The following is a 19,331-nucleotide window of genomic DNA, read 5'->3' on the forward strand; positions in this document are numbered from 1 at the left end:
CTATATGGGTACATTTACGCCATAGATTGAAATATCCTGTTCTTTCAAGTTCATTAAGTCCAAACGTATTAAAAGTAATTAAATACAAGCATCTCCTTGCTACGTGTTTAGAAATGCAGAATCAATATTTACAGTGTAGCAGAATCTTTAATCTAGATCTGTAGGTTTGAGGGAGTTGCAGTTTCATAACTCTTGTTGAGTTTATTTATATGGATATACAACAAATTGCCAGCGTTTCATCGAAACTAATTGCATGTCAAAGCAGTCGGGATCATCTTTCTCGAGGTAAATGTTTGCTAATTGAGATGAGCAGGGTTTAGGCGACAGAGCTAATTAAGTTATGAGTTGTGAGAAAGCAAATTCTGAAGAAATAACAGTGACAAGCTTGGTACAAATATAAATGAATGAATAAATGAACGGATAGATGAATGAATGAATGAACTAATGAATGAATGAAACAACTACAAGCAACACTAAATTTCTCTCTTACTCTTGGCCAGACTATTTTTTGATTTTGCACTTTTAGTAACATTTAGACCCAGGACAGTAATGAGAAGTCAAAATAAAAAGAAGTTAAGCAAAACCAGCTAAAGTGTGAAAATGTTTTTCATCATTCATTGTGGAAATCAGCATTGCTGTAACACGTACTGACTACATTGCTCTTTCCTGCATCTCAGACTTGTTCTACTATGTCTTGATCATACCATTCTTTATTTATTAGATAGGGCTTAGAAATGTTGATTGAGCATCATATATAACAACTATATTACTATATTTGAAGGCAGCAATGTCTCATGAAGCCCAAAAGCATTATAAAGCCTAAATTATAAACGTTTAACAGAATTCCTGATTCTGAATTGGTCAGAATTGATGAGTATTAATTCATTTTCAGCTTTGACAGCAGTGCCATCTGCAATGCTGATGAGGGAATAGCTGTTTATCAGAGCTTTAAGGTAAATGCAAACAGGAATTTAATTTAATGAATGGATGTCAAATGTAACTAAAAGCGGATAAAAAAAAGAATTATGATTATGTCGTTGTGCTATAAGAGGATTTAATGGAAGGATAGTCAACCGTCTGTAGAGAGAACGATCTTCCACTTCATATCAAGACGCATCACATCATCAACATGGTGATGTGATGCGTCTTGATATAATAAGTGGAAGATCCAAAAGCAGCATGTCTCAAGGTGTTTTAATCCTTACGGTATTTACAGATTTGTTTCGTTTCCCTTAGGACATTGCCAAGTTGAGGATTTATCACTCAGTAACAAAAGAGAACAACAACAAAAAAAAAAAGTAACCTAAACTTATATCTTATGCAATCTGAGTTGAGATTTGGAGATTTGTTGAACATGATAAAAGAAAAAGAAAAAACAAGCCCAGTACTGTCTGGAGTGTTTTGAAAGCTTGACAGCGGATCAAACACACTCTTTCCCCTTCAGATAAAAATATTGCAGTACTTTTACACATTTTTTAAATTATTTATTGGGTGCAAAAGGATATTCAACCACATTTCAACACTGAATTGTGTGTTGTTCCATATCAGGAAATAAAGACTGATCCTTGACAAAATCCTTGACAAAACTAAGAAAGCGGTGGTGCTCAGAAAAGGCCGTTCAGTTTTCCAGAAATAAAAAACAACAACAGCAACAAAAAAACAGATAATTAGTCAAAACAGATATAACATAAATGACATAAATCTTTACGTTTCATCATTTTTTCCATACACAGTGATAATAGCTTTGTTCACTGACAACAGAGTCAGTTGTTCAAATGAAAATGCTCACACATTCAGTAACCAAAAGAAAAAACATCTCCAAACCATCTGCATTATTTTATACCAGTATTCTCTCATTCTTAAAGGACACGGGCCAGCAAGTGGCAACAACAACAAAAAAAAAACTACTTTCTGCTTGCTTACCGCATAAGAAGCAAACGTGACGGCTTACTTTTTCGCTCTACAGCATATAAACACATCCACATCCAACCATCCTTCCTACATTTGAACACAGATCCATTAGAGGCCTGGCAGGTCCTAGTGGTGTAGTAGGCCACAAAAGCATGTAGAAAACCTGACAGAAAGCTCGGTATACATTAAACTCTCACACGGCGTAGCTATTGCACAGCTTTATTGAAGCATCACTGTACAGTTCAATAAATACTCTAAAACGAGCAAGCGTTAATGGACTCTGTACAAAAATAATGCATGGTGCTCTTTCAGCTTTTGAGGGGATAATGCATTCAACCTAGCTGTCGTCGTAAAGGAAGAGAATGCAAGCAACCTCTATTTCATTAAAATCCATCAATACTTCTTTTATATCACCACAAAAAAAGCTTATTGGATTTTTTTTCTTTTTTTTTCGGTGCTTTGTACATCATTAAACAAGTGTTTTTTATATCCACATCCATCTCCTCTAGCAGACTACCAGCTATGTTGAGTTGAGATTTCTCTTGCTTGCTCATTGTTTGGGGGTAAACAGAGACCCCAGTGCATTACTATTTCATAATGTAATAAAATAATAAGAATTTACAAATCAGCTCTTTATTTTCATCTAGTTTACTTTCTTTGCTCCCAATTAAGCCCCAGTATACAGAAAAATAATCAATGACTTAATCCTCTTATTTGCTGCAAAGTAGAAGTGCATATAGAGGTTCACGGAGGTGACGAAATCTGAAAATGATCATCAAACATAATTGTGAGACGTAGAAACGTAACGTTAAATAACATTAAATAAATGTAACGAAATTAAAATAAATACAAACATAAGCAACCCCCCCCCCCCAAAAAAAAACGTTCAATTTTAATGTAAATGTACAGAAAATCAAAGTTTGCCTTTAATTCTGATATAATTACGTTTCCATCTGACACAACCTTCTTATGTTTATCATCATAGCTATTTAAAGAGGGTCTGGAATTTCCGAAGACCACAAACAGAATTACGGGCTACACAGTTATTCTGGTTCAAGTCAGACTCATCTTCCTTGACAAAAACCCATTTATAAAAATGTATAAAAAGTTTCTGTGACAGTTTTATTCATAAAGCTAGTATTTTGAAAAACAATCGAAGGTGAACATTCTTTGAAATATTCTTCAACATCTCTCCCTTTCCATATCCTCCAGAGAACGCTCTAGAAAGCGTATGCACCCTTCCACTAAGCTCCTGATCGATTGTATCCTGTCACATTTGGGTGCGTAGAGAGCTTTGCATATTTGAACAGAATTTTTCATTCATGCATGTTATAAAGAGCGGAGTGCTTCCGCTCAAGCCCTGTTTACTGAAGGTGCATTAAATGCTTGTTTCTACAAATACAGGACATTAAAATGAATTCAAATGTAAGCCTTCATGCAGTTCGATCATACAGCAGCACTCCACTCTCCAGTGATTCCTCTGCTCAGAATAAATTCTATGCTTTTTTTTTTATACTTTTTTTTAAGTCGTGTGCAACACAAAAACATATCTAACATTGACAAGAAGCTTAAGCTTGTACATGTTCAAATATTTTTTAACTGGAATGTTCAGAATGTTTTTCTTTTCTTTTTCTTTTTTTTTTCACACATTTCACACACCACAATAACTTCGATCATTGACCTTGTTGACAACAAAAAGAAACAGCAAAACAGAGGAGAAGTCCACCAGAGAGAATGATATAAGCACAGTGAATACTGTTTCATAAAACGACTGTCTCTCCACAATGGTCCCAAAGCAGCATGGTGAGGTGTTTTACCTCTGAAAAATAATATTGGATCCATATAGGAAGGGTCAGTTTTATGAGTCAAAAAGACGGTCCTCGCATATCTCCAGTGCTGCTTTTGTAGCTCCTCCGAAGACCTCGACATTGGCGTCTATCCAGGGCACTACGTTGCCAGGCATGTAGGCCGAGCAGTTAGCCATGCCAGAGATGTCTGTGGGGCGGAGAACCCGATCCCACATGTTGAAGTGGCTTAGCTCTCCTACGAAAGCCTGTGTGGCATCAAACCTTCCCCCTACAATATCCTGTTAAGACAGAGAAATAGAGTTAACAGGTCACCAAACATCACAAACACTACAAATACTCTTGTGGAGTATATTAGGACAATGGTAGCGGAGTATATTAGGACAATGGTAGTGGAGTATATTAGGACAATGGTAGTGGAGTATATTAGGACAATGGTAGCGGAGTATATTAGGACAATGGTAGTGGAGTATATTAGGACAATGGTAGTGGAGTATATTAGGACAATGGTAGTGGAGTATATTAGGATAATGGTAGTGGAGTATATTAGGACAATGGTAGTGGAGTATATTAGGACAATGGTAGTGGAGTATATTAGGACAATGGTAGTGGAGTATATTAGGACAATGGTAGTGGAGTATATTAGGATAATGGTAGTGGAGTATATTAGGACAATGGTAGTGGAGTATATTAGGACAATGGTAGTGGAGTATATTAGGATAATGGTAGTGGAGTATATTAGGACAATGGTAGTGGAGTATATTAGGACAATGGTAGTGGAGTATATTAGGATAATGGTAGTGGAGTATATTAGGACAATGGTAGTGGAGTATATTAGGACAATGGTAGTGGAGTATATTAGGACAATGGTAGTGGAGTATATTAGGATAATGGTAGTGGAGTATATTAGGATAATGGTAGTGGAGTATATTAGGACAATGGTAGTGGAGTATATTAGGACAATGGTAGTGGAGTATATTAGGATAATGGTAGTGGAGTATATTAGGACAATGGTAGTGGAGTATATTAAGATAATGGTAGTGGAGTATATTAGGACAATGGTAGTGGAGTATATTAAGACAATGGTAGTGGAGTATATTAAGACAATGGTAGTGGAGTATATTAAGATAATGGTAGTGGAGTATATTAGGACAATGGTAGTGGAGTATATTAGGATAATGGTAGTGGAGTATATTAGGACAATGGTAGTGGAGTATATTAGGATAATGGTAGTGGAGTATATTAGGACAATGGTAGTGGAGTATATTAGGACAATGGTAGTGGAGTATATTAAGATAATGGTAGTGGAGTATATTAAGATAATGGTAGTGGAGTATATTAGGACAATGGTAGTGGAGTATATTAGGATAATGGTAGTGGAGTATATTAGGATAATGGTAGTGGAGTATATTAGGACAATGGTAGTGGAGTATATTAGGACAATGGTAGCGGAGTATATTAGGACAATGGTAGTGGAGTATATTAGGACAATGGTAGTGGAGTATATTAGGACAATGGTAGTGGAGTATATTAGGACAATGGTAGTGGAGTATATTAGGATAATGGTAGTGGAGTATATTAGGACAATGGTAGTGGAGTATATTAGGACAATGGTAGTGGAGTATATTATGATAATGGTAGTGGAGTATATTAGGATAATGGTAGTGGAGTATATTAGGACAATGGTAGTGGAGTATATTATGATAATGGTAGTGGAGTATATTAGGACAATGGTAGTGGAGTATATTATGATAATGGTAGTGGAGTATATTAGGACAATGGTAGTGGAGTATATTAAGACAATGGTAGTGGAGTATATTAGGACAATGGTAGTGGAGTATATTAAGACAATGGTAGTGGAGTATATTAGGATAATGGTAGTGGAGTATATTAGGACAATGGTAGTGGAGTATATTAGGACAATGGTAGTGGAGTATATTAAGACAATGGTAGTGGAGTATATTAGGATAATGGTAGTGGAGTATATTAGGATAATGGTAGTGGAGTATATTAAGACAATGGTAGTGGAGTATATTAGGACAATGGTAGTGGAGTATATTAAGACAATGGTAGTGGAGTATATTAGGATAATGGTAGTGGAGTATATTAGGACAATGGTAGTGGAGTATATTAAGACAATGGTAGTGGAGTATATTAGGATAATGGTAGTGGAGTATATTAGGACAATGGTAGTGGAGTATATTAGGACAATGGTAGTGGAGTATATTAAGACAATGGTAGTAGAGTATATTAGGACAATGGTAGGTCACTAGAAAGTCAGGAGTTCAAATCATTTTGCCACTGTTGGGCCTTTGAGCAAGGCTTAGCCTTAACCTTCACCCTTAGCCTTCAACTGTTCAGAAATGAGTAAAACAACAACAAAAAAAGCTAAAATTTATTCCGAATTTTTAGATTCCTGTAAAGCTGCAACAAGTGTTAAAGCAGTATACAAAAATGGAATTGATTTCAAATGAATAAAAGCTTAATTTAAAAAGTCTGTAAGCCCATACAAAGACAGCATGTACAAATCTTTTAATAATTTAATACCAAGACCCAATCAAAATAAAGCAATTTCCTGTAGAATGTCTATGCTGCAGGCTCCTGCATAGTCAGCAGTAGCAATGTCTGAGAAAGTGAAGACAGATGAGCATCCCAGTCCCAGTTTATTATGTATCTTATCAAGTTGCAGTTGCCTATTGTGTTACAACTGTCTAAACTTATTTTTCATAGATAATATGTAAGAGGCATCTATTTTAGAATGTCAACTATGTGGCAAGAGCTATAATTATTGATATGACAAGGCAGGTATCCAGCTAAAGTTCATATACTGATGATAACTGAGGTGGTTTTTATTTCTGCATAGAGAGTTAATTCATCTGAGGCCCAAAAAATGGAATTTGGGTCTGTTTTGTTGTGTCCATGTTCAGCATTGAATTTTCTTTGTCATGTCAGACTCCACAGTGATGGTTAATGGCTCGTATGAAAGTAGACACTCGAGGCTTTAAGAATTTGTAGTTTTTCATAAGTGTTTGTTTATATCTAGCCTACTAGGGGCAATAAATTTATAAAAAAAAGTTCCAAAAAACATTTTTTTTCCACACAAATGTTTATATCTTCAAAGTAAATGGTGATATCAAACCCGTTTCTACTCTCTGAGGCACCCCAGGTGTCTTTTCATAAGCATCTAAAATTTAAAGGTGTTTTATGCAGCCACTAAAAATTCTGTGTATCCCAACAGAACCAAAAAAACAAACATCTCACACTCAGACTTGTGGTGATAAAATAATTCATTTGTTTGTACTGATTGAAAATATTCCATCATTTTACCGCATCAGTCTGCTTCAGCGTGAGGAGTAACATTTGCCATTAAAATCTTTTCTTATTTGCCATCATCATTTTTGTAATGTTTATTTAATATTGAAAGCCTCTCTTCTCTGTTGCTTTTTACCTCAAGTCTTTCCTACTTCCCAAAATTGATTTATTGCTTCTTGGGGTAGGTAGCCAGCTTATTGATCATTTCAGTTTTATGTTTTGTTTTGTTGTGTTTTAGAAATTTGACCTAGCAACAGTAACCAAGTGTTGGGAAGAGCTTGAAATTGGTCAATAAAAAATATACGTTTTGAGGGAGCATCAGAAATATTAACTAAATATTCAGTGAATGAAATCTCTCTGCACTCTATGTGTACTGTACAGTCTAAAATCCATTTGGTTACCTAAAGCAATAGCTAAGTTCAGTGACCTCACTCCTGTCTTTGTGTACCATCCCTAAGGTATATACACACACATACATACACACACACACACACACACCACGTGGTATAGCAGTGGCATAGCAGCAGTATAGTAAATACAGCCAGATGACGTTTTCCACTCATCGCGTGTGAAGACTCACTCACTATTTATTTCCTGTCTGTCCCTTAAGGGAGGTTAAAAGTCTCTCTTTTGCTCGTACCTGTTCTTGGCCCAGTATGATCACACCTCCAGGTTTAATTGGGTGCCATGGGGCCAAGTTCTCCCCAGTGCCTAGCCTCTCGCCATCCTGATAGGCCTCCCAGAAGCCATCTCTGGTCGTCCAGGTAATACAGATATGATGCCATCGCCCGTCGCCTACTGATAAAGGCAGCTGAGCCACCTGAACAAGAGGATGTAGTATTAGTTGTATAGAGATGTATAGAATTATGCAGAAAGCACAATATTCACCACTAGCAAACATGACCAAATTTAAGTAACAAGGCACCATAAAAATTGCAGAGCCAGCATACTTTATATGCAATATATCATTGTTTAAGATAGTTGAGAGTTCATCGATTAGACATTTTTCTAGCTACTTCTATACCAGGAATTTATTTGTCAAAACATTCCCTCGTGTATGATTTGTCATACCCATTTAGTGGCACTGTGTTCTATTGTTCCTTTATACACTGTGCAGAGCACAGCAAGAGACTTAATGATGCTCTCACACTGTGACCCAGCTGTGGAACATGTTAAAAGGCAACATACAGTGACCTGCAACAAACTACAAACACAAGAGCATGCCGGAAAAAAGACAAGGACAAAACCGAATACACCAGGACAAATGTGAAAACACAACAGCATACTCAGAAACACAACAACAAGAAACCAAATGTGTGCTTCAGCAGCGAAGTAGGAAATACAACATCAACGTTAACACAAAATCATAGGCAACAGAATGTGCTTGCTGCTCATTGGCTTATAGCATGTGTCAGTCTATGAGAGTGTGTGTGTGTGTGTGTGTGTGGGGGGGGGGGGGGGGGTGGAGACTAAAGGAAGCCAGGTTCAGAAGAATGAATTACTCCTTATTATAATAACTTATGCAACTTAAAACTATATCATACTTGCTAGAATGATTCAATATCATAAAAAGTGCTGTTATGTATATACCTGTAACACAATCATTTTGAGAACTTTTTATATGAAAACCATGTAGTCAGATAATATTTCTCTCTCTCTCTCTCTCTCTCTCTCTCTGTCTCACACACACACACACACAAACTCACATGTATAATGCAGAGAGCTGAAAGCCAAGCTGCCTTTCTCAATAAACCAAGCACCAAACTGATGCAGCTGAGGAGTGGCATCATGGGAATTATTCAGGGAGCCAAGCTCACTCTCTCATTTTTCTCTCCCACTCTCTCAACCCTCAGGGTGTATTCAACAGGAGCCAGCTATACAGATATCTAACAAAGTCTAACGAATCCCAAACGTCTCATACAGAAAGTTAATAGTGGAGGTGGGAGGATTTCATGTTTGTAAAGGATTACGAGACAATAATAAGTAATAATAGTTTCTCGAACGATAAATAAAAATCACTGACTGATAGATATTTTATATAGGTAACATGGGATATAAGAGCCAGAGCAATTTAGACTTTAGCAAGTTCCTTTTAGACTTTAGTACAGCAGGCTTAGTTTATAGGTGAATGTTTCCCAGTATATGTTTCATCTTGGCGCCAACATCATTCTAAATGAATTGTTCAGCAGGCGTTATTTTTCACATAGCACGTAAAATGGACTTTGCAATCTCCTTGCTTCATTGTCTTGGATTTTTAATACTGTGACCAATGTCACGGCTAAGCAGAGTTAATATTTGCACCGACTGATTTGCGCCAACCGAACACTCGATATCAATGCTCTGGAATGTGCATGAAAGTTTCCATCAAATGCTCTGTATCAGATGTTCTGCTGCAACATACAGTTATTTAACCAAGTTAACCTCCACCACTATGCTCTTGGAATATCAATAACCTTATTTATTTTAGCATATTGTGCATTGCCCACATTTGTATTAGACTTACTGAGATGATGAATCTAATCCTCTCAGTGTAAACACAATCACGCTCGCAAATCACGTGTTAACATGCCACAGTAATGTGGTTATTTTAAAACTATGGAAAGTCTACTGTTTTCTCAGTAGGCTGAAGGATTTACCGGGAAAAACGATCCGCATTGTGAAAATACTTGCGTTGTCATACCCTATTACCCTTATGACTTAAAAGCCCGATTGTGTTTGCAGAGAAGAGGAGATGTTATTTCATGAGCCGAGTTAAAATTATTGAGTACATATCGATCTTTTTCCGACAGTGTAGTGGTAGAGGTAAGATTGGTTGAAGTATACTACAGCAGAAAGTCTCATAAAGAGCATTCAGTTAAAAACTTATCATACTTATTTAATATGTAGGAAGTGCTGCAAATACGTTAGATATGCACATTTTTCCGTGAGGCCGGATTAAACTGGGAATCATGGAAACACTGGTTGTGAAGTAGAAATTCACACTGCATATGACATCAACATCCACACCAATTTAAATCAGTCAATCCGCTCATCTGCATGTTTTTGGGAGTAAGCCCATGCAGATATTGGAAGAATTTGCTCAGACTTGAACCCAGGACCCTGGAGCAGTGCTACTATACATGACAGCTTAGTCAATTTTTTTTATTGTTAATGTAAACAAAAAAATAAAAATAAGGGCATTTTCACACTTGGTTTGAATACTCAAATCTGTACTCAAGATTAATTCTGGGCTTTGATGGGGGCAGGAAACACAATCACAGCTCTGCATTGACATCAAAGAATTCATTCCGAACCGTAGCTTGATTGCACAGACCATACGTCACTTTGTGCATGCAGCTTTGCAAAATGTTGTGCTCTAGGTTTATCCATATTTTGTTTTCATTTTCCTGTTGTACACACATTGAAGAAAAAAAATAAAAAATGCTTTTTTGGATGCAGGGCATGTCATCATGCAGGAATATCTGAAAACAAGGAGCTGATCTTTTATTCAGGCTGACACGAGACGTGCCTTTTTCACCGTGCTGTCAGTGCACCACAAAGGTGAGCTAATTAAAGTGCTATGAAACTATTGCAATCATCATAACAACCATTTCCCTGGAATCACAAAAGTAGAAACAGGAAATAATATTGCAAGGTAAAACAAATCAGCAATCACACCGGTACACGGCCCTGAGTGCAGAAAGCCTCCACACTTGATGTGAACTAAACCACGGTTCAGCTGAAGTGAATACCAGAACATAGTTTTTTAAGAGGATCAAATATCAGATCTCTGGACTGTTCCAGGGCTCAAGAACAGCGTTCACACTCCACTAATCATAACAAATTCACATGAAAACGCAGAAAAAGTCTGAACATGATTTTAGTCGCTTATTGAATTAGCCTAAATTAACCTAAAGGAATTTCCAAATGCATTAATTTCTCATGTTTTATCATCATAACACAGCTACTGTGTTTCTAAATCAATCTATTTCATTTTCTGCATGAAAATATCATTAATCAACATTTTTTCACAACCGAATGGACCAAATCTCTTTAATATGCAGTAGTTACATGTATAGTCTGTCCCTTAAAAACAAAGCATCTAGCAGCCACAACGAATTTTGATATCTTTCTTAATATATCCTAATTGGGCAGATTATCGCCAGAACAGTGCAGACATTACCGTTCTTAGTAAATTCCAATTAAATCTCAGACAGCCGCCCGATTTAGATATTGTTCAGTAGAAATCATTTTAAATTAAGTTTGTTATTTCGGAGTTTTTGACAGACTCATTAAAATGGCTCCTTGTTGATCTTCATTTCAAATGATGACTTTTTGCTGTGAAGGTAAAAAAAAAAAAGAAATGCCAATAAAAGTTTAATCTACTATAATGACCTATTCTGCGGTTGTGTTTCGACCAACAGATGGTGCACTGTGGAGCTGTTTACCAAATGCTCTCGAATCCCTCTTTGAATTCCCACCTCATTCTTTTGATCGCTACCTTTGTAATGCTGATTTCCTCGACTCTGTGTAGTTGGGGCTTGGCACTGCCTAATATCAAGTCTCATGCTGCTTCAAAGCCCTAATGGCAGATCAGGTTGGAAATATGTGCAGGCCACTGTGAATGTTGTGTCTGCACTTATAGCACAGAGAGACACCCTTGGGAATATGTTTCCATCTGCACTTACATTACCTAATTACTGTATACCACAGCACTGTTCTTTATTCTGATTGTCTACAAAGTGTTTTTTTTTTTGAGATTTATTTTCTATTACAGCAGCTCTGATTATAGTGCTGGCTTTAATTCAGATATGTTTATTTGAATAAACTCATTCTAATATGTTATCATTTCTATAGCAACAGCTCATTCACAGCTACTTATATGGTGGCCACGCTACGTAATCTTTCTTATTAATAAACAGATTTAGATGTGTTTCGTTATTTATTTATTAAAGTAGGCAACTTTACAATGGCTGGGTCCCTGGAACATCTGGTTAAATGCCTCATTCATGGTTCCAACCCATTGGCTGTTGTTTTGCATTGAACTGTACCACAGTCTGTATTAAACTCTCAGTGAGACAGTATAATATTCCAAGGAATGATATAAATATGTGAGAAATGACTAACCTTGTCATTGACAAGTAGCTCGATGGGATTGTTACCCCATTCTATTAGCACAATCTCATTAGCTTGCCCAGGGACTCCATAGGAGAATGGCGTTCCAATTCCAGGACTAGCGCTGGACTTGAGCCACATGCACATGGTGAAGGCGTACATTTCTGGTAGGCTCTTCTTGATGCGGCCATAGAGGTAGTTTGTGCGCAGGGGCAGGGAAACCTTGAAGTCCTCTGGGGATTTAAATGCGCTGTTACCTAAAGGGAGAAAAAAAGTGGATGAGGAAGGGATGAAAGGTAGAAATGTCATTTGGGTTTAACCTCACTGAATCACTTATGTCTAGTTCTGGCATTGGGCAGATGCCCTTATACAGAGTAACTTACTATCTATATAGCTGAACAATCAAGGGTTAAGGGACTTGCTCAGGGGCCCATCAGTGGCAGCTTGGTGGACCTGGGATTCAAGCTCACAACCTTCTGATCAGAAGTCCAACAGCTTAACCACTAAGCACAGCAGCTGCCCGTTCCTATCAGTAAATCTGCCATATTTGTGCTCTCAGTTATGAAAATAGATATTAGCCTAATGATGCCAGATCCTCACTCAGCAAGCCAGATGCTATATATATTTGCAAACATAAGGTTCTTTCATATGGAACTACCACCAGAAGAACCTCAGTTTCCTGCAGTATAACATTGCAGAATCTTGGTTTGAGCGTTGTCTTAAGATAACATTTAAAATATGAACTAATCTGAAAAATAATAAAAAATAAAACTAACAACAACAACAACAAAAAAGAAACTTCCTGGATCAATCTACATAGAAGCTCCATTCCTATTGTAATTCAGTCCAAGTAGGGATGTGAGTGTGCCGTACTTCTCTCCAGCTCTGTGATCCTCTCCAGCAGCGAGTTGAGTGTGTTCTCTGTGTGCTGCCGGTGGGCTATTGTCTCATTGTATAGCTGTGTCTTTTCCTCCTCAAGCTCTGCTACTCTTCTCAGCAATTGGCTCTCGAGGTCCCCCAGCCGCCGCTTTAGCAGGTCACGCAGCTCGTTGGGGAACGGCGCACCAGATGCATTGGCATGCAGCTGCTGCTGCAGGACGGGAAGGATACAGCTTTAATCATATTCTGCTGCATGATGGCTTTATAAGTGAATGTGAAGAGTCAGTGTGTCAAAAAATGTTTTCTCGCATCGTGCACAGGTGATGATGACTCAGACACTATGCAAATCTGAGTGTGCGTGCCTAGATGTTAAATTTCTATACACGTACATATGCTTGTGTTTGTGCACTTCTTTACTCTGGGGTCTCACGTATGGTTTAATTACATTGTGTGTGAGCATTTTGCTTCTCATGTTCTAAGATCACACAAAACAAAGCATTTTTGTGACATTTCTGTTCCTGCCCCAACAGGGTGGACCTCAACACAATCTACAATTTGTGTAGATGTGTGTAATATTCAGCTAATGATAATTTAGTTCCTCATTATAGCATGCTGTATTTTGTGCAACTACAAGTACTACAAGTATTTTGATCAATTCCCATCTGTGTTTAAGTCTCTGGTGAAACTATTAAATCAGTCTTGGGGAACCCTTGAAGGCTCCATGTAGAGTCATTCCCTATCACAAACTATTACAAATAAACCTTTTCAAGAAGCTATGAAACCTTAATTCTTCAATGAACCATTAAAAACACATTGCACATTGTGCAGGTGCCAGAAAACCACTCTAGCACTAATTCAGTAATGTCACTATGCAAACACTCAAACAGTGATTTTGCACCGAATAAAATCGAATCGTTAACAGAATCGTAAAATCGTATATACCGCATAAGGTAACATTGTTCTTTACTATACTTAAGTGGTGGAGCTCTAAGTCATACTTTTGTCGCGCAATTTGAAGAACTAGGCAGAGCACTGAACATATTGCATAAAGCAACAGGAAATAAAGATGTCCCATAGAGAAATAGAGAGAGAGAGACAGGGAGTGAGATTAATGGGAGCGTGCGCAGAATGATAATCATGATGTTTGCCAAGTGAAGAGATTTTCACATGGTAAAGCAAACGCTACGCATGTGCAGTCACACACCAAAATTTACTAAATTGTATCTGGGGTGGTACCATCGTGTATACACCTTTTGCACCTTTACCTATGCGCATAAAGCTTTGTATACAGGTACTTTAAATCTTGCAAAGGTGCACTACATATACATTTGCATGTAAAGCTATATAGCTATATAGGAGCAAAGGATAAGTCACGGCGAACAGTGCAGTTTAATTCCCCAATATCTGTAGCACAAATTTATTAAAACACAGTTGTTTTTTTCTTCCCAACAAACACATTAAGCGCATTTTTCCTCACCTCTAAGTTTTCCAGCCGGTCCTTCAGCCCTTGCATGGTCTTGCCCAGCTGCTCGATGGTTTCCACGGGGTCGCGCGGCAGATCGCCCATGGTGTTCTTACCGAAGTCCTTTCTGCGCGCGCCTCCACGCCACTTGCTGTCTCGCGCGTCTTGCGCCGCGGCCTCGCAGCGCGAAAGTTTGGAGTTGAGTTCCTTAATGGTGCCCTGCTGACTCGCAATGGTCCCCCTTTGCTGCAGCACGGTCTCCCGGAGCTGCACGATCGTGCTCCTGAACTCGTCCTCCTGCGGACTCGCGCTCTGCACGCGGTTATCCGTGTCCACCGGGCAACTGAGGTCGGCGCCCGCAGGCACGGCGGTGCACACGAAACGCTCGCCCTGAGGCTGGCCATCAGCAACCGCAAGGTTTCCAGCAGCCAGCGCGCGAGCGCACAGGAGCGCAGTAAAGAGCGCGATCATAGCTGCGGCGCGTGAGAAGCGGTTCAGTTTGTTTGTCACGAGCGCGTACGCTTGGAGTGTCCAAAAAGCCCTGCTTTTATTTTTTAAAAGAAAAAGTGCAAGAAAACGGTCTTCTTCATGAAAAGTCACTAACATCTAATTTGTGTCGCCTGTAAAAAAAAAGAAGCAATATATCAAAGAAGTACTTTAAAGCCAAACCAATAATGCCTCTTTTTGTACAGCGCTCAGCAAGTGTCGGTTTCTCAGCTGCAAACAAAACGTAAGAACGATTGCTTAATATGATCTGGAAAAAATATCCGAAGAGTGGAGTTATACAGTGATTACTTGGATAAATATTCCACCTCACAGTTACTTCCCAGTCTCTGATGCTGCAGAGAGACAGCTAGCCTCACCGCGGCTTTACGCATTAATATATGCTCGACTGATGGAGCGCGCGGATTGACTAAGCCTCATCGACGTCATCGAGCCACATCACAAAATATCGCCTTCTCCCTAGGTTAGCGCACTACACCACAAATGAAATAATGCCTTCCACACACTACGAAGTGCCCCATGTATCAGACTTGGTGACATTTAGGGTTCAACCTTTTTATCCCCAGATGGAGCGAGTCATAAATTACGGTCTGATTGCGCACGTGATCACAGCCGGAATACTCAGCATCACTTTTCTTTCTGCCAGATGTACCTTGAATGAGGTCACTTTTTTAAATGAAGTTATTTTTAAACATTAATCTCAGCTATCACGAGCGTCACGCTTGCGCAAATGGCATTGCTAACAATCGTCTATCTCTTCTTTATTAATGAAAAATATATTCATCATATTTTATTTATCTTTCTCCACATCAGTACTACAGTACTACTTCGTGTCCATCTGAACTTGGGTTGCAAACAGGTTACATATTTTTCCCCAAAAAAAATAACAGTAACAACAATAACCTGAAGTGACCTCACCCCCTAGAAAAAAGCAATATAACTCTAATATACTACTACTGCTACTACTACTATACTATACTATTATAGTGTATAGTGTATTAGTCTTTATAACACAGTGCACTTCACATCAACAACTCTCTCTCTCTCCCTCTCTCTCCCTCCTTCCTTCCTCTCTGCCGATCTCTTTCTCATATACATTCTCAGGTTGCTGAAATGATCCCCTTTTTTGCAAGCCAGCTTATCCTAATTGTGTTTTATTTGGAGAGATAAACATTTTTCCCATCATCAAAAGAACTAACGTGTTATAGAGGTTAGTATGACAATGACTAAATAAACTGTTAGAAAGCATGAGAACATTTATTTTTTGGCATTTTTTTAAATGATATATGTGGCAGTTTGCTTTGGTATAATGGGAATGAAACACTTTGAGATGTTCTCTTATAGGAAAATAATAATCCACTTTTTTTAATCGGCTTTTTATAGGCATATTTTCCAATAACAGCATGCCTATGTTTTATTCCTTAATTAACATAAACATATAATAAATAACCAAGAAATTGTAATTATGTAGTACCATGGTCAAGGCAATAGTAGATCCAGAGCCTTGAGCTTGGGAACACAACAAGCTGTGTCCCTAATATAGTAGGTGAAATTTAATGTCCAGATTCAGTATTTTTAAAACAGAAATACCTTGATGACCTACTGCTTCCACTGGGATTCTGTAGTATAGAGCCAGTTGGCCCTGTGCTATCCCATAGGGCATGAAAAAGCATGAAAAAGCATGAAAAAGCTATCAGAATCCCAAACAGGGGAAGGCAGTGCGCTAGCTCTGTTTTTGTATGCTATATATTTAACGTTGGTCCTTGCTGTGAAACCTACTTGTTTAACAACACCTGAGTAAATTGTTAACTTGTTGAAAGTTTAAACAAGAAAAAACAGGTTATTATGATCTTGTAGGTCACATGACAATGTCAACATGGTGGCTGTTGTGTGTACATTGTATTCGTATTACACACATTTATCAGTGTGTACTGTATCAACGGCTGAACTGATACAGTATGTGATTTTTTGACACATGCGATGTTAAGGGTGCTGGATTGGCATCCCAGCAGTCCATGCACACATACACACACTTAATAAAAATTCCATCTACTGGTATGTTTTGAGGCGAGGTGATGAAACCGATGTATCCAGAGGAAGCCCACACAGACACAAAGAGAACATGCAAAAGTGCTGCACCACGCAAATAAAATGAAAGTCGCTATAAACAAAGTATTGCTAAATGTCAATTTGGGGGTTAATTCGGATGTCTGTCGAGTCCAGTCACTGTTTTACAAACACGTTGCGCACGTGTGTATTGTCACAACCCGTGATCACAACTCAAGACTGACAGCAGTGCTATGAGTCAGTGCTCTGACACACGCCCACCCATCCGCCCATCTCACACTCATCCACACGCTCTTCATTTCAGCACACACCCCCTTAGTGCCCCAAGCCCTCTCTCAAACAACCAAATGAGAATCCTGAGCTATTACGAGGTGTATGGATGCATATATACTGGCAACTTTCTGGTCAACAATGCTGGCTAACCCTTGACACTGTTCATGTGTTTTATCTTATGCATCGTCTGTATGTTTTTGCAATGGATTGCTGTGCTTAAGTTCCAGCCCTGCTCTAGATCAATGGAAAGCTTTGAATTAGAGACTCATGTGGCTTAACAAAGCTATGATGCAATCCTTTTAGACCTAACATGTAAGAGCTGGAAAAAAGCAGCAGGCAAATTCTGTCTGTATTTGTGTTGAAATGTTTTTTAGAGACGTTTCAGATATTTAATATGAAAAATTTAATATGGTTACATTTAGGCTCAACCCTAAAATTTGATCATTTTGGCCTGAAGCTGTGCTAAAGACATTTATACTTCTGTGCTCTCTCCACACGTTATTAAAATGATTAAAATTATTATTAATAATAAAGATTTATAGCTTTTTATAGAGTTATTTAAGAAGTTTTATAGAGCAGCCTGGACTCATTTCACGGCCAGAAATGTTTAATGTGTTGAGTATGAATACCTCCTCCAGCACACAAGTATTAGAAAATATGGGGTATCAAATCATAGCAGTTATAATGCGACTTTAGTTCGCATCATTCTCCATTATTATGGAATTGGGAAGATTATCACAAAATTTCCGAGGATTTGTCTTGATAACTTTGGGATACATTATGTTGAAATTTTCTTGTTTTGGTAGTCAGTGGTAATCTGTATTTCATAAGAAATTGTAAGGGGTTTATGGACACAGGAAGTGGTAGCAATAAACAAACTTTAAAGTGGAGCATTTTAAGTAGTTCTTCAGATTGTATCTTAGCGCACAAGAGCATCTTTTGAGTGCTGCCATCAACACGAGGTAAGATGATGTTTAATTACTGCTGTCATACAGCATTTTCTTTTATGTCTAGGTTATTTAACTATTTACAAGATGTGTGGGTTTGTTTATAGCTCTGAAATTTACAAGCTCTGCATCCTCACTACTCACTTTGTTTTAATTGTACCAATATAATACATCATTCTAATCATCATGCTGTAGTCAAGTCAATGGAAATGATCTGACTATCACTTGGGTGTGATGTCCTAACACCTGACACTCTCCAGCACCCACAGTGTAGAGGTTCTTCCTGCAAGCCTGTATTGTTACATAATTTAAAATTCTGGGAAACAGAGTTTGTGGGAGATTTTTTTGAGGCTGGCAGTGATGTTACAGTTAACATCATAACCTTTGCTGGCTCAGCTCACACCAAATATTTTGCTGAATGAATGATTTCATACGGTTAAATTTCATAAAAATGCAAAAATCCAGGCAAGAAGGAAAAGAAAAAAAAACAAATGAAAAAGGGAGAAAGGTGGCTTTCATAAGGAACTAATATGACATTTTGTGAGATATTCTGAGCTCAGCATTGATTAATTTGACGAAAAATGTTGAAAAATGCTGAAATTGCAATCCATTTTTTTTTTGTTGCTGCGTTTCTTTTTTTTTTCGTTTCGTTTTTTTGTTGTCTTCATTTCTCAGAGTACCGAAAAGCATGGTGAAGGCAGTTCATGCACTTACTGAAAACTGTGGTTTGAAAAAGCATGTGAAGGTGAAGACCTTAACTAAAGAAAGAAGCAACATTATAACTATCATTCTTGGTATTCACGTGGTACATCGCTGTTGGGAAAAAAATATATATAATGCTTGTGTAAGAATCTGAAACATGTAGCACTAGCACAATATTGTAATAAAACTGTCAAAATGCAGCTTTTTTAAACCAATAGTCATTTTTTTTTCATCTTAAATTCAATATGCCGGGAACAAAATTTGCTAAAACATAAATTGCACTGTAAAATTCTACTACCCAATATTATTACTCAGTCTCTTCAGGAATTCATTTAACACAGGAATTTAACACAAAATCAAGGCTTTAAATTTTTC

The 19,331-nt window shown here is 37.9% G+C and overlaps 1 protein-coding gene across 2 annotated transcripts; it reads right to left on the reverse strand.

Moving 5' to 3' along the window:
• Positions 1 to 1,492: 1,492 nt before the first annotated feature.
• On the reverse strand, positions 1,493 to 15,355 carry nptx2a (neuronal pentraxin 2a). 2 transcript variants are annotated; one of them, XM_058405330.1, is made up of 5 exons: positions 14,479 to 15,355; positions 12,996 to 13,209; positions 12,135 to 12,379; positions 7,669 to 7,848; positions 1,493 to 3,997 (listed from the first exon to the last, which is right to left on the reverse strand). In XM_058405330.1, exons 1-5 carry the CDS (start codon positions 15,067 to 15,069, stop codon positions 3,770 to 3,772), a joined length of 1,458 nt encoding a protein of 485 aa, XP_058261313.1. In that variant the 5' UTR covers positions 15,070 to 15,355; the 3' UTR covers positions 1,493 to 3,769. The 2 variants fall into 2 exon arrangements, with proteins under 2 accessions (XP_058261313.1, XP_058261304.1); XM_058405321.1 differs by having other exon boundaries at positions 12,996 to 13,212.
• Between the last annotated feature and the right edge of the window lie 3,976 nt (positions 15,356 to 19,331).

The sequence above is a fragment of the Hemibagrus wyckioides genome, linkage group LG02 (assembly GCF_019097595.1).
Source record: "Hemibagrus wyckioides isolate EC202008001 linkage group LG02, SWU_Hwy_1.0, whole genome shotgun sequence".
NCBI classification, from domain to species: domain Eukaryota; kingdom Metazoa; phylum Chordata; class Actinopteri; order Siluriformes; family Bagridae; genus Hemibagrus; species Hemibagrus wyckioides.

Excerpts from the sequence above, each read along its gene's own strand:
- nptx2a (XM_058405321.1), bottom strand. The coding sequence starts at position 15,069 with ATGTTAGTGACTTTTCATGAAGAAGACCGTTTTCTTGCACTTTTTCTT. Across the intron at positions 7,849-12,134 it reads AGCTACTTGTCAATGACAAG|GTGGCTCAGCTGCCTTTATC; the intron begins GTTAGTCATTTC and ends CCTCTTGTTCAG. Across the intron at positions 3,998-7,668 it reads TCATACTGGGCCAAGAACAG|GATATTGTAGGGGGAAGGTT; the intron begins GTACGAGCAAAA and ends CTGTCTTAACAG.